Source organism: Parus major, chromosome 1 (assembly GCF_001522545.3).
Source record: "Parus major isolate Abel chromosome 1, Parus_major1.1, whole genome shotgun sequence".
Lineage (NCBI taxonomy): Eukaryota > Metazoa > Chordata > Aves > Passeriformes > Paridae > Parus > Parus major.
In genome coordinates this window covers 87631904-87646716 of record NC_031768.1, presented here as the reverse complement: position 1 = coordinate 87646716, position 14813 = coordinate 87631904, and the positions used below count along the sequence as shown (strand labels likewise).

Sequence of the window (14813 nt, the reverse complement as noted above, 5' to 3'; positions counted from 1 at the left end):
GGAATTGTGTACATGGACATGCTTTTGCTGCTGTGGTATCACTGATTATTTGGGACAGACACCACTGCTGCCTGGCAAGTTACATCAGTAGCAAGGGAGGAAGGCATTCAACAGCCCAACAGATTGGTTAGCAAATCCCTGATGGCTTTTTAACAATGACCCTCTGGAGATCACCACCTCTGCCTCAAGGGGGTCCGTGCAAGCTGGGAAAACACCTCCTTGCTGAAGACAGCGGCTATTCAATGCCTCACACCCACACATCTTTGCCACCTACTGTGCTGGGGCTTCTTTGGCCAAACAAACTTACAGCAACATCCATGACGCCATTCCTCGACTGCTCGGGTCGCTAGTTTTAATGCAGAAAAATATAAGCAGCTGCAGGTAGTCCAGAAATAATGCCAAAATAATCACTGGCTGCTGCCTTGCAGCAGAAGTACAATTGCATTTACAGGTATACAGAAGAATTAAACTGATTTTTTTCGAAGGTCTTACAAGTAGTTCAAAAACATGTATAATTTGTTATACTTGGAATCTATACCCGACAGGGAGAGATTTTTCTTTTTTTTTTTTTTTTTTCCTACGACAGTAGCAGTGCGTAGAAAAGATGTTTGTTCTATTTTAAAATATTGTGTATACTACAGATCATTATCAAATTCCTACCTCGGCAGATAATCGACGTAGCTGGTAAGGAAACATTTCAAATTTGGTGCCATAAAGAGTGATTCATGTTTACTCAAAGGTTGTTCAGTAGCAATAAAAAGCAATCATGCATTCAGAGCTTGTGAAGATGTAATATAAAGAAGCACTGCCCAGAACAACAGGGCGCTTCCCATTTCACAAGAGAAGGAACTAGTGACAAGGATCTTCTCAGCACAAAGCTCCTTGGACTTAAAATGCTGTTAGAGGTGGAGTAAATATGATGAACCAAAACTTCCAGAGGATTTGTAGCACCTGATGGAAGATCTTTCATTCTATTGCAAGACTTGGGATTTCAAAAGACATATTATCCCATAATTGCTGAGCCTGAATGGCAGTGAGGGTAATAACCATCAGTGTCAAAACCAGTTCCATCAGGTGTGACTCACCTTGATAGGTCAATACCTCTGGATGGAAATATCCAGAAAGTTGTGGATGGACAAAATGCTCAGAAAACTCTTGTGTGAGGAACACTTTCCCTCTCTCTTGTGAGAGAGGAGTGAACCTAATCACCTAAATAATCAACTGGAGCTGCTTTTGCAAACTGCACCAATTACTCCTTACCCCTGTCTTCTGTTAGTGCGGTGTGCCTGAGGAAAATGGTGCCATTTATGACTGACGGTCTGGGTCAGAAAATGGTCACTTCAGTGATCTACTTCATGTACACACTAGAGAAAAAAAATTATAATCATTAAAAAAAAACCCCACAGCACAAAAACTGGGAAGATATAAGTAATAATTAAAAAACCCAGCCCTGAAGAGTTAGCAAATTATGATCTGATGGTGATTGAGACTGGCAGCTGAGCTGGCAGCAGGACACTTGTTTGCATTGTCTCTAAAGTATTTGAGGAATCAAGTGGTAATTGTGTTTGTAGCAATGTTAAAAATAAGTTTTTGATTCCTTTGTGCATTGGCAGTCTATCTGCAGCACACCTGTGTGACCATGGGGACATAGGCACTTTTACAGAGCTACGGCCAAAGGTGATATTCGCATGACTGAAGCAACTGGAAGTCACCTCAGGGCTGATACGTGCTCCAAGGTGTGCCACAGCAGCAGATAACAGCAGGGCAGCCCAGCAGCGCACTGCGGGGAGAAAGAGGGAAAGGGGAATTGCTCAGAGCACAGCTGCCACAGCCACTGGAAATGGTCAAAGGGCCAGTAAATGGCTTTTCAATTCATAAAAAAAAAACAAAACCCAAACAACACATGGATAAAATCTTCTGAAAAATGAATTTAGATGTGTATGTGTATAGAGAGATACACAGATACATGTGTATTATCATTATTTGCTATTCTTGTCCAAACTTGGTCAAAGGCCAAAAATTCTCCCAAACAACATGGTGATGGAAATTGTCAGTTATGACAAAATGCTGAGAAAATTGCTTTAGACTGTCATTTAGATGCAGCAAATCAGTCCAAATGTTTGAGGTTTTAATTATTTCTCAAGTCAAAAGCAAACAAAAAATATAAGTTACTGTTGTCTGATACCAACAAAGAGGACCATGTTTGTGAAGTCATTTGCAAAGATCTGTTGAAGACATTTTCAAATCCTTTTACAAATGTGGAAATCAGAGAATGCCTACGGGTTACCAAATTTGGCTGCAGCTGCTTAGTGGGTGCTGTTAATTTAAATGAGTATAAAAGGGGCATTTTCAGGGGCAAAATAACTTTCGTTACTCCACTAAGATAGTCACAATTCCAGTAAGAGAGAGGTGGTACTGGAGGATTAGTCCATTAGTGTAACAGTAATTTCAGGAAATTGTGGTGATATAAGTTAATATTGTGGTAATACAAGTTTCTCTTTGTGAAGCGACTGGATTAGAGCTCCATAGGTTCCACTGGTAATTGCAAGCACCAATGCTGCATAATTCCAGTCCCCAGGTCTGTCTGAGTGCATGAAACTTGCAAGTGGCACAAGTCAGAAGAGCTCACATTCCTCCACTAAATGACATTTCCTACTGGCACAGCCCAAGATGGGGTATGGAGCTGCACGGACTCTCTGCCCAACCCAGGATAATTCTAATCATGGAATGGCTTGGTTTGGAAGGGATCTTAAAGGTCATCTAGTTCCAACCCCCCCTGCCATGGCCAGGGACACCTTCCACTAGATCAGGTTGCTCAAAGCCCCGACCTACCTGGCCTTGAACGCTTCCAGCCATGTGGCTTCTACAGTTTCTCTGGGAAACCTGTTCCAGTCCCTCACCAATCTCACAGTGAAAAATTTCTCCCTAAGATCTAATCAAAACCCCCCCTATTTCAGTTTGAAGCCATTCCACCTTGTCCTATCACCACATGTCCTGATGAACAGCCCCTTCCCAGCTCTCTTGTAGCCCTGCTAGATAACGGAAGGCTGGGCCTTGCCTCCCCAAGCTGAACAACCCCAACTCTCCCCTCGCAGCCCACCTTCACAGGAGAGGCTCTCCAGCCATCTGATCATCTTCCTGGCCTCCTCTGGACTCTATCCAAAAGGACCATGTACTTCCTGAGTTGGGGGTCCCCAACTGAGAGGAGGTCTCATCCTGAGAGGGGGATGCAGTAATGCTCTGAGGAAGCTGCTTTTAATGAGCATTTGATACACTATTAGTCCGTTCACCTCATGCCACTCTCTTTTTGCAACTTTTAACTTCGATGAGAGTTCAAGAATAATTTACTGGAGATACAATTAAGTTTAGAACTGCGGAGAAAACGATGCTTTAGGCTCTGCATTGCTTTTTGTCAGGGGACGGAGATAGCGGAACGCTCTAAGTTGTGGCTGTAGGTTTCTAACAAGCACCTGTCACAAGGCTGCTCCTGGCACGCTGACACTTAACTGCTGGCCTCAAAAGTGTACTGCTTGCCATTTTCAAGCATGGGATTTTGCAATATGAAGAGGTGAAAGTGGCTGGGTATTTTGAGTCACTAACCAAACCACAGCTAACTCAACAAGGATCAAAATTCAGTAACCAAAGACTCTGAACAAGGACTTATCTGAAGGAGGTAACCAGAAAGGGAAGAAATAAGTGAAAACTTCAGAGAGAGCTAGTTTGAAAGCAAATAATTTGGAGAAAAGATTGGTAAAGGAGTTTCACGGTTATAATGACGGGAGAGCGTTTGGGACTTTCGGTCACATTTTGCTAAGGGTGTTCATTTCCGTGGTCCAAGGAAACACTGGAAGGCTTTGGGTTATGCCGGGAGGCCTTGATTTCCCCGGCACAGCTCAGCAAAACAAGTTCCCACTCACGCTTGGGGCAGGCACTTACGGACACAGAAGGTTTCTTTAGTTAAGGCACCGGCAAAGGCAACGCGGTAACTGAGGTGTATCGCTCACTCGCCCCAGCCTTCTCTGTCCCAGCTCCATCCCTCTCGCAGATGGGAGAGGGATGGAGCTGGGCTAAACTCGGCTTTGCCCTTGGAAAGCACAATTTGGCCATGAAAGGCAGGCCCTCACGGCCGGTCGGTGGCAGGGCAAGGTCCCGGGGCGGACGGACCGTGGGGGTTCCCGGCCGGCCCCGCTGCCTCGGGGACCAGCGCTGCCAATTTTCTTTCTGCATCGCCTGGGCTCGCTGGGACGCCGCGTCCCCGCCGGAGGGGGTGGGAGGAGGAGGAGGAGGAGGAGGAGGTTCAGGCTGTTCGGCGGCCGTACCTGGCCGGGGCCGGGCTCCCCTCGGAGGGCCGGGGGGCCCCGCTGCCCCGGGAGCGCCTTGACCCCGCCGGCAGCGCCAAGGTCACCGCCCCGACGTGTCCCCGGTCCCCCGGCCGCCGCTGCCCCGCCGCCGACACTTGAGAGTTTAAAGAGGCTTTTCTTCCCCGGGAGCGGCGCCTGAGGGAAGGGGAAGGGGAAGGGGCAGGAGGGGGCAGGCAGGAGGGACAGGCGGGAGGGGCGGGGAGAGGCTGGCAGGGCAGGAGCCGGGCGGGGTGCTGGCTCCAACTGGAAAGGAACCGGTCCCAGCCCAGCCGGGGAGGCTGCGGGAGAGCCGGCAGCGCTGGGCAGAGCACATCGGCCCCGGCCCCGGCCCCGGTCCCGGCCCGAGCAGCCGCCGCCTGCCATGGGCACCGCGCCCCCCGTCAGTGCCGTGACCCCGGCGGGGCGGGCGGGGGGCGCCGCCGCGGGAGGGACGGGGGGAAGGATCGACCCCGTGTCACACGAGGGACGGGAGGACTCGGAGGGGGACCTGCAGCCCGGGTGGGGGACAGGAAGGAGAGGGTGAAAGCAGCGGGGCTTGGGGAGGATGGTGATGCAGAGCCAGTTTGTGCAGCGGGCATGGCTTCCCGGAACCACAGTCTTGCTGGGCGACCCACTAATTCTGAGTTTGTGCTGTAGAGTGGGTCTGTGAAGGCAGGGAAGATGCCAGAAGGAGAGAAAATGAGACAATGTAAGCAAGAGGAGGAGCAGCAGCAGAAAGAAGAGGAGCGCGAGGGTCTCATCGAATTCTACAGTTCCTACCAGGAGCTGTTCCAGTTCTTCTGCAGCAACACAACCATCCACGGGGCTATCCGCCTGGTGTGCTCCAAAAAGAACAAGATGAAGACAGCCTTCTGGTCCGTTCTCTTCTTTCTCACCTTCGGCTTAATGTACTGGCAGTTCGGGATCCTCTACAGGGAGTACTTCAGCTACCCTGTCAACCTCAACCTCAACCTGAACTCCGACAGGCTGACTTTCCCGGCCGTGACGCTGTGCACCCTCAACCCGTACAGGTAAGAAACAGACTTGCAGAGATGTTGACTGCCTTGACTTTGATGGGTGCAGGATAAAGGCACATGCTCTGGTTCTCCTCGTGGTCCTCGACTGCCCACTGTTGTAGCGGTGCGGGTGGAAAGGACACTTTCCAGAGGCCTTTGCTGCTGCAGGGCACTCACAGTAAGGCATGTGAGCTTAGGCAGCTCTGCTCGGTGGTGTATTTAGCAGGCTGCAATGTAAACTGCCCACGGGGCTAGATCGGATTTACTTCTCTCCTGCAAGATAGCCTGCAGCAAGGGGTTAGATTTACAGCTGGTGGCAGGAATACCCGGAATCACCCCAGCAAACTTTGCTGCGTGTCTTATTCAGAGCTGTTTGTGTCCATCCAGCCCTAAACCTGGTGGTCTTCTCTCCCCCCGTACAGATACAGCGCCATCCGAAAGCAGCTGGATAAGCTGGACCAAATCACCCACCAGACACTGCTAGACCTCTATGACTACAACATGTCTCTGCCACAAAGAGACTGGTCCACATCATCCACACAAAGGCGTAGCTCAAGGAGCCTGCTCCATCATGTCCAGCGCCATCCTTTGCGGAGGCAGAAGCGGGATAACTTAGTCAACTTGCCAGAGAACAGTCCCTCAGTGGACAAGAATGACTGGAAAATTGGCTTTGTTCTGGTGAGATCCCTAGATACCCTGTGCCCTACCCACTCCAGTCTCTGCCTGGCTATTTCTGTCTTGAGACCCTTGGCCATGCCTTTCCTTACGCAGAAGTTTGATTAATCTCCACTGGCTTTTGCTAATGACAGATATAAGTAGAGCTGAATCCTTTGCTCCATACAATCCTGCTCCCCAAATTCTGTCCATGTTCACGCAGGCCCCGGGGGACGTGTCCATGTCAGTGTCCATCTCCCCAAGAGCAGGAAATCCTTGTTCTTCCCTCAGGGTGCATCAGCCTTGCAGTTGCTTTTGAGAGCAGTTTATCAGTATCAGCTGCCGCATTGCCCAATAACAGCAAAGGAGAAAGTATTTGATGGTCCTGGGCCACCTGAAATGCGATCATGGTCGCAATTGCTCCTAGGTAGCAGCTTCCTCGCCCTAGGGTATCTGTGTTTGCATTTAAAAAGGCACTGAAGGACTGAAGCTAATCGCTGAGCAGTTAACTGGAGCTCCCACAGGATCACAAACGTTTTTCTGGACACACCCTGAAGGAAGGGCTCCCCACGCAAGAATTTAAAGCTCCTGGTTTTATACCAGGTAGAATTTATGTGCAGATTACCCTGTACACCTTGCTGCCACCTGGGTTTTACTCAGCCTCGCTTATTCACTTGGGCTTATTCACTTGGCGTTGCCCTTCCACCGAGGAGCTGCCTTGTTTTTTTTCCATATCCTGCTGATCACCTGTTGGTCACACAGCAACAGGAGTTCTGTGGAACCCTTCACATCCTCGGTCATCTGCTTGTGCTGAGCAAGTACAGTTCATCCATGGGCAGAGGCTTGGCCTTGTCTCCTGGACAAGAAGACTTCTCTTACATGGCTTTTCTCCTTCTTCACAGTGCAGTGAAAACAACGACTGTTTCCACCAGGCGTACTCCTCGGGAGTGGATGCCGTGCGGGAATGGTACAGCTTTCACTACATCAATATCCTGGCACAGGTGCCTGATGCAAAAGCCCTGGACGAGTCTGACTTTGAGAATTTCATCTATGCTTGCCGCTTCAATGAGGCAACGTGTGACAAGGCGTAAGTACTGGAAGCACCCCTGAAAACGCTTATTTTGTGCCTGGGCTCGAGGGGAATCAAGGAACCCACATTAGAGAACCTCTTTTCCAAGGTGGGATCGTTCCGTGCTCAGTTCCCATTTGAAAGATCAAATGATCTTTCTTGAGCGTGAGATTTGCATATCAGGGCCACAGGTTCTGTGACCTGGAACTATGATCCTCGAAGGATGATTATGTCTTTTTCTGGGTTTCACATAAATGAAATAATTATACTGGTACAAACACCAGAGTGGGCACAGATGTACAGTGCACAAGTATTTTTATTCTATCCTCCACAGTGGTAAAGTGGTACATATCAGCCCACATAAAGGAAGAAGAGAGAGTTGATACAAAAAGGCATTAAAACCCATCCCACTTTTCTCCTGCCATTGGTCAAAAAGCCCCAGGGAGCTAGTGGAATGAAAACGATCTGCAAGGGAAGCAAAAGGGATAGGAAAAGCTAAGAGTTTCATCAGTATTAGGAGGATAATACAGTAATTGTTAGCACTGCTAAAACCCATTTGGGCTCTGAAAAGCAGCAGGAAAATCCTTGTGCAAAAACCTGTACAGCTCCAGGACATTTTTTACAGCACATTTTAATTGCTTTTCCCTGTTTGTGTGAGTTTACATAACAAATACTGCCCATCTGCTGTAAGCCCCTCTCCCTGCTGATGGAAAGCAGAGCTGTTCCTTCCAGAAAGCCCTTCCCTGTTGTTTCACAGCTCTTCTCACTCTGCCTCTGTTTCTATCCCCCTCTCAGGAACTATACCCACTTCCACCATCCACTATATGGGAACTGCTACACCTTTAATGACAACAGCAGCAGCCTGTGGACGTCCTCGCTGCCTGGGATCAATAATGGTGGGTGAGAGGCACTCTTTGGTAAGGAGAACAGCTTAGCTCTGTTTTCCCTAGGAGTTACGGGCATCCTGCTGTGCAGCCACTGGTGGTGGCAGATTGCAGCCCTGCTCTGTCTCGCTCAAGCTGTTTTCACCTATTTGGAGACAGCTGTCTCACAGACAAGGCTGTCCCTCACTACTGCCCACAGAACTCTCTCTCCCTCACCAGTGCCTGATCCTTATGCTCTTTGCTTCCTCAGGATTTGTGCTGGCTCTTCCTGAAGTCCTCTGCTGAGCCATAGTGCTTGTGCTCCTGGTCTTCTCCTTCCCCATTTTCCTCTTTCAAGAAACTGACCTGTTTGTGCTCCTAAACCTCCCGAAACCTCCCCAGACCAAATCTTCAAACTTTTGTTCCATCTGGCTCCAAGTTTTTGCATGAAATCTCTCTCAATTGCAAGTTCTCTTTTTTCTAAGCCATAGTGATGAAATCCAGTTTTGTCTGGCCTCTTCTGGAACCTCCAGCTTTTTCTCTGGCCTTCCTCCAGCCACCCTCTATTGCTGCCAAGCTTTGGTGCAGCCCTGGTTGATGTCTGTCATCCTTATCCCTTTCAGACTCCCTTCTAACCATCCTGCTCTCCCTTCTCCGCTGCACCACAGCCAGCCATGACCTCCCTCTCGCTCTCTGATATTCCCTCAGGTCTCTCTCTGGTGGTGCGCACCGAGCAGAATGACTTCATCCCTCTGCTGTCCACGGTGACAGGAGCCAGGGTCATGGTCCACGATCAGAACGAGCCAGCCTTCATGGATGATGGGGGTTTCAATGTTCGTCCTGGCATCGAGACCTCCATCAGCATGAGAAAGGTGAGCAAGCAGAAGGGTGAGAGCTGTGGATGCGAGGTTTAATTGAGGACCTACAGTGTGTGTTTAAGGGAGGGGACTAATCACACAGAGTGAAGGGAGAGGAAGAAGAACAGCTTGCTGGACTAGACGAGAAGCATTTGGCTACAGTTTATCAGTGAATAATGAAATGGCAGCAAGCAGGGGGAGCTGGCATCCCGAGGAAAGCATAAAGAGCAGATACTGATGGATGAGCAGTGTGTGGCACGGGAGAGTGGGAAGAGAACCACAAAGTGGAGTTGTTCTGTTGCAGGAGATGACCGTGCGCCTTGGGGGCAGTTACAGCGATTGCACAGAGGATGGCAGTGACGTGCCAGTGCAAAACCTGTACTCGTCCCGCTACACCGAGCAGGTAACTCACCCTCGCCCCTCCTGGGCCGCCTTGTTTCTCCACTTTCCTGACATGCTTCAGCCCCCTAACGGCCATGCCTTTCCTTGGGCTCCGTTAAAAGTGTGATATGATACAGGCAGCAGCGGGTTTGGTTCCCCTGATCAGCCTTCTCCACCTTATGTGCCTCCCAGGTCTGCATTCGCTCCTGCTTTCAGCTCAACATGGTAGAACGCTGTGGCTGTGCGTACTACTTCTATCCCTTGCCTGATGGAGCGGAGTACTGTGACTACATGAAGCACACAGCCTGGGGTGAGTGGACAGCAGGGACAGCAGAGCTCATGGCCACCTGAACCTGTTTGGTCGGCCCATGTCCCAGCACGTCTCATTGTCTTCAATGAGCTTCCTGGTGTGAGACATCTGAAAGACAGTCTTGCCTTGGATGATTAGCCCCTTGTGAAAGAAAACCTCTTCTGGGTTCCCCTTGCTGTCACACGTCACCTTTTTTGTCTGAAGATACTGCGAGCTTACCAGGATTTACTTTCTTTGCTGTTCAGGCTACTGCTATTACAAACTCCTGGCTGAATTCAAAGCTGATGTGCTGGGCTGTTTCCACAAGTGTCGGAAACCTTGCAAGTAAGTTGATCAGTCAGGCAGGAAGACTGGAAAGTATTCCTAGAAGTGCTGGGAAGCATTCACTGACTGGGCAAAAGCTTGAGTCAATAGCTGAGCCCCAACCTGAAATGTTATTTCTCCTACCAGGTTGCCAAAACACCTGAGGAGCATTAGGGTTGGCTTAGGGGTGAGCTCCCAAGGACCGTGCATTCCATGTGGTGGGAAGTGGGCAGGACTTCAGAATGGGAGGGAATCTCCAGGTGTGCCTGGGGACGGCGAGACCTGGCCCTGTGGCTCCTACAGCTTCAACAGCTAACACAGCCTCCTCTTGCCTTACAGAATGACAGAATACCAGCTGTCAGCTGGATACTCCCGCTGGCCTTCTGCTGTCTCAGAGGTAAGGACAGGGTGTCCTGGCTTCCCAGCGCTGCTCCCACCTCCCATTTAGTCCTTCCTCAAGTGGTACCAAACTTGCAGGAGGTGACTGTGATCATGTAACACAATTTATTGCACTTTCATTTCAGGACTGGGTTTTCTACATGCTTTCACAACAGAACAAATACAATATCACATCCAAGAGGTGAGAGACTAAACAGAGACTGCATCCAAACCAGAAACCGTCCCAGTGGAATGTGCATGTCAGAGTTAAGATTAAATCACTGATGGGAAGAGATCAGGCATGGGGCCTGTGGACAAGGACAGTGGATTTGAGTCAGAGTAGATATATAGCAAGACTTCAGCAAGGACTGGGCACCCAAGTGAAAAATTTTGGAAGAGGTCAAATGCTGATATAAAAATAGTAAACCCCAGTACTTGTTCTGTGTGTTCTGGAGTCACAGGAAGTTCTTGTGGAAGAACGGGAAAGAGAGCTGTGTAGGAGCTTTTGCCACAAACATTGGTTTTACAGTACAGTGTCAGAAGTGCACTCTAAGTACCAAAGACTCTATTTAGTGCAGAATGAGAGAGCTGCAGAGATGGCAGAAAGCCTCTGGGTGGTATGTGTGGGAGAAGAACAGGAGGAAGAAGGGGACAGAAACAATTAGGCTTGGTGAAGAAGTGCAGGGATTGAGGAGTTGAGGTTGCTGAGTGTCACCTTTCACTCACAGGAACGGAGTTGCCAAAGTGAATATCTTTTTTGAGGAGTGGAACTACAAGACCAATGGGGAGTCTCCAGCCTTCACGGTATACACTTTACCACTGTGTCTTCTCTGGCCACCCACTCCCCCACAATGTCCCTCCACTGTGGCAAGCTTTTGTTCCAGCAGCATTGCTGCTGGATATTGAGTTTCTTTTCCTTGGGCAGGGTGAGGGGAATCCCCCCCAGCACTACAGGGAAGAGGGAACAGGCAGGGAGGCGAAGTCCCAGACAAGGGCTGTCGTCACTGCTCTTTCTCCATCTCCTGCAGGTAGTGACTCTGCTGTCCCAGCTTGGGAACCAGTGGAGTCTCTGGTTTGGATCCTCTGTCCTGTCTGTGATGGAGCTTGCAGAGCTGGTTCTGGATTTCATTGCCATCACCTTTATCCTGGCCTTCCGCTGGTTCCGCTCTCGGCAGAAGCTGTCTCCACCGGGACCCCCTGTGAACAGTCAGGATAACACTGCTTTCCAAGATGAGGCACCAGCCCTCAGTGCTCCACATCGCTTCACTGTTGAGGCTGTAGTGACCACGCTGCCATCCTACAACAGCCTGGAACCACGTGGGCCGAGCAGGGATGGCGAGGTGGGGCACGAGTGAGGCAGCAGCTCCTTCCACTGTTCAGATGGGTGGCAGCTGGAGCAAAGGCTGCACACTTTGTCTGCGGGGCCTGCGTTTCCTTCTTTCTGGGGTGCTGCACGTGAACCATAGCAAAAGACTGCTCCCTGGCTGGCCTGGGCTCGTTGCTTTCACTTCTGTAGGCAAATTCTTCAGTCTCATAAAATACTATTGCTGTGGGATCACCAGGGATGAGAGTTTGATCTACTGTATGTATGGGGGGAATGTCCTCTTGATTTCCTTAGGCTCTGTGCATGTGCACACCTACATGTGCATGCATGCTTTCTTTTCCCTCCAGCAAGGATGCTGCCACAGTTCTGGTCTGTCATTAATTAAAGAGGTTTGACAGGTGTGACTGGCCTCTGTGGTATGACAAGGAACAGGAATGGAGTCTCAGCTGGGGTACAAATCTCTCAACAGGCTGAGCTTTGTTAAGCTTTCCCTAAACTAGTTGCTCTTTCCTCGTTCTTCATGTCCAGCTCTGATCCCAAGACTGTGTCACCTACCCTCTCCTCCCCCCTGAGGAGAGGCTACTTGAGACAAGAGCCACTGGCACAATCTCAATCTGTATTACGCACAATGCTCTGGAGAGGTGCTCGAAGCTTGCTGCCACTCCCAGGTCTGGGACAAAACACCCCTGGCAAAGTAAAGGCTCCTGTTTCAAGCTGCTTTGGTAGATATTGTGTGTCTCCCCTTCCTTGGGATACACCATACATGTGTACATCCAGCTATCTGATTGTTTGCCAACAGCTCTGGGACAAATCGATCTCTACATTTGCCTGACCATCCCTGATTTCTTCCTGAGGGAAACAAAGAGTTTGGCAGGATTATGCACACCCTCCAAAAATCCCAAACAGTACCTCTGCTGCCGTGGGATCCTGCAAGAGAGGATTGGAGCAGCACAGGTCATGCAGTGCCTGTTCTGCTCCTGCCAGCCTTTGTCTGGTCCACCCACAGAAACTCTGCTGAGCCTGTTCTTCCTGAGGGAAGTACTGCAGGCTTTAATCAAAAGTGTTTCCAAGGAAAGCCTTAGCCTATTTGATTGGACCACGTGGGCAAAAATGGTCCTCTTCTCAGGAATTAACTTGGGGGCCTTTGTGTAAGAACACATTTCTTGCAGTAAGCTTGCCATACTCTTTTCTTACAAATACTCAGACTTCTGCTGCAATGGTGTTTGCACTTCACTTTATGGGGTATCAAGAGAGCAAGGGTGATGTCCTTAAAAAACAGGATTATCCACTTCACAGGACAAACAGAGATACCAGAACTTAAGCAGTTTAGGTATACCTGTGGAACCCTGTAACAAATCACACTGCAAACAGACACTTTTGAATTTAAAAACTAGTTAATCATAACAAAATAAAAACTGAAGCTACTTTTAAAATTAAGGTAGATGCAGTGCCCTTGGGAAGCTGGACGAGTTTACTGCAGTATCTAAACTGTTGCCTAATTTTTCCCTTTGAGATACTAAACACATGCTGGTTGTACTGCTCTTGCCTTGATTACCTAAATGCACTGTTCAATTCCCAGCAGAGAGTGATTTTATTCTTCACAGAACAAATGCTATGTTCTTTATTACACAAATATTCCTGGTTTTACAAATTTCATCCCAGTGCTCAGCTGATAACTCTTGTTTGAAAGTGAAGGTAATGTCTCTGCTAGGAATAGAAGCATGTAATTCAGGGGGTATCCTTCAGCAAGGGTGGCAGCCCAGCAGGAGGGAAGGGCCTGCAACAAGCACTCAGAGGTGTGGGAACATGTATTCCTCCCTTGGAGGCCACCAATAAAAAAAAAACAAAAAACAGAGCTTCCACAAACATGAAAGAATCCATTTTCTGTGTCTGATTTTAAATGAAGTAAAAAAAAATGCAGAATTAATAAAATTTCAAAATTGCCTCTGTGAAGGTACTTTCATGTTCTGCAAAAACTGCCCAAGAGGCAGAGCTAAAGGCTAGGTTTAGTTGCTGAAGGTAACTTTGGCCACAATTAAAATACAAAAGGCAGGCAGATAGAGGAGCTAGGATGCTGCACCCAGCTCTTGGTCATGAATTCAGTACTGCAGACCGATGCCTTGGGCGTTTTCTAGCACATGAATGAGTAAAAACCTGATACCGGACACAGAGCTGTTTGCTTCACAAAGCCACCTTCAAATCAAGAAAGGAGAAAGAGCAGGTGCAACACCTAAAACAGTCTTTGTATACCATAAACATACAGTGATTCATATGGTAAGCAATCATCCTTCCTCAATATCCAAAGAGTAAGACACGATTCTTCACATAACAGAACCATAAATAACCTTGTAATAACCATAAAATTGATGAGACCTGCTGCATCACACACAGTTAAGTGGGTGATTAAAGCAAGGTTAATCAGAGGCATAACTACTTGAAACAGTAAGTTCTCTTCATCATGAAGAAATACAGCTGCAGAAGGTGGTGATGTATTCCCTGGAGGAAGCCTGAACCATATTCTATCTGTTCCATAAAAGCGTTAGAATGCAAAAAAAAATATGGGTTTTTGACTTTCAAATGAATGGCACCATTCAGGATAGCTGTAAATCCAGAGTTAAAAGCCTATGCAAATGTGAAGAAGCAGTTACACAAGTTGGTAAATATATTAGCCCTTCCTGTCCTGTGAATCAGTGCAAAAATTGCCATCTTGGGAGAAATAAGGTGTTTGTTCCAGAAATAATCCCTACATTTCTTGTAGGCTGGCAAGACCACAAATGAGCAGATGTATAGTGAGCTTGGTCTGGCTGAAAACAACAGGCAAGAGCATCAGTGCTGGAGTAAGAGCCCAAAAAATGGGAATATTTCACTGACAATGTGAAAAAATTGGAGAAAAGGAAAGAAAGTGTGCATCTATGGGGATCTGCAAAAGCCAAATTAAAGGTCTGAGCTGGGGTGAATTTGTACAAGATGAGAAAGCTGAAGGGATGTAAATGCTCAGTAGTCAAAGGTGTGTTAGAGGCATAGCAGTGTTATTTTGAGGACATGGAAAACATACAGCGAACAGCTGGAGGTTGTATCTCTTTGGACTGGGAACAGATGTCCAAACGATTGTTTTTCCATAAGAATTAAGGTAATCGAGGAAAGGCAAGGAAGTACAACGCAAGTACCTAGGGAAGCTAGAAAAAAAAATGAGAGAAACTTCACTTTGGAAAATAAACTATGTTTAGAAGAACTAAACCCTGCTTGCTGGAGGGCTCAAGGGAAGCTGGACAGATAGATCAAGGTTTGACAGACTGCACAGACTGAGGTCAAACCAAG

At 48.3% G+C, this 14813-nt stretch overlaps 2 protein-coding genes across 7 annotated transcripts in view; one reads left to right on the top strand and one right to left on the bottom strand.

Moving 5' to 3' along the window:
- Positions 1-14813, bottom strand: part of VAMP1 (vesicle associated membrane protein 1) — a 31020-nt gene that overhangs the window by 8129 nt on the left and 8078 nt on the right. Inside the window, exon 7 of one of the 5 annotated variants that reach the window (XM_015626047.3) lies at positions 7366-7544. The exons of 2 other annotated variants lie outside the window; for them this stretch is intronic. The gene's annotated coding sequence lies outside the window, so the exon portion shown is untranslated. Of the gene's footprint in view, positions 1-7365; positions 7545-11819; positions 11907-12920; positions 14672-14813 lie in introns of those variants that run through there. 2 more of the 5 variants (XM_015626028.3, XM_015626020.3) reach the window with 2 other exon arrangements.
- On the top strand, positions 4316-11896 carry SCNN1A (sodium channel epithelial 1 subunit alpha). Of its 2 annotated transcripts, none has more exons than XM_015626003.3 (13): positions 4316-4400; positions 4998-5371; positions 5779-6034; positions 6913-7097; positions 7875-7975; positions 8651-8814; positions 9104-9202; positions 9373-9490; positions 9736-9814; positions 10133-10190; positions 10318-10373; positions 10900-10975; positions 11200-11896. In XM_015626003.3, exons 2-13 carry the CDS (start codon positions 5022-5024, stop codon positions 11524-11526), a joined length of 1869 nt encoding a protein of 622 aa, XP_015481489.1. In that variant the 5' UTR covers positions 4316-4400; positions 4998-5021; the 3' UTR covers positions 11527-11896. The 2 variants fall into 2 exon arrangements, with proteins under 2 accessions (XP_015481489.1, XP_015481482.1); XM_015625996.3 differs by lacking the exon at positions 4316-4400 and adding an exon at positions 4587-4740.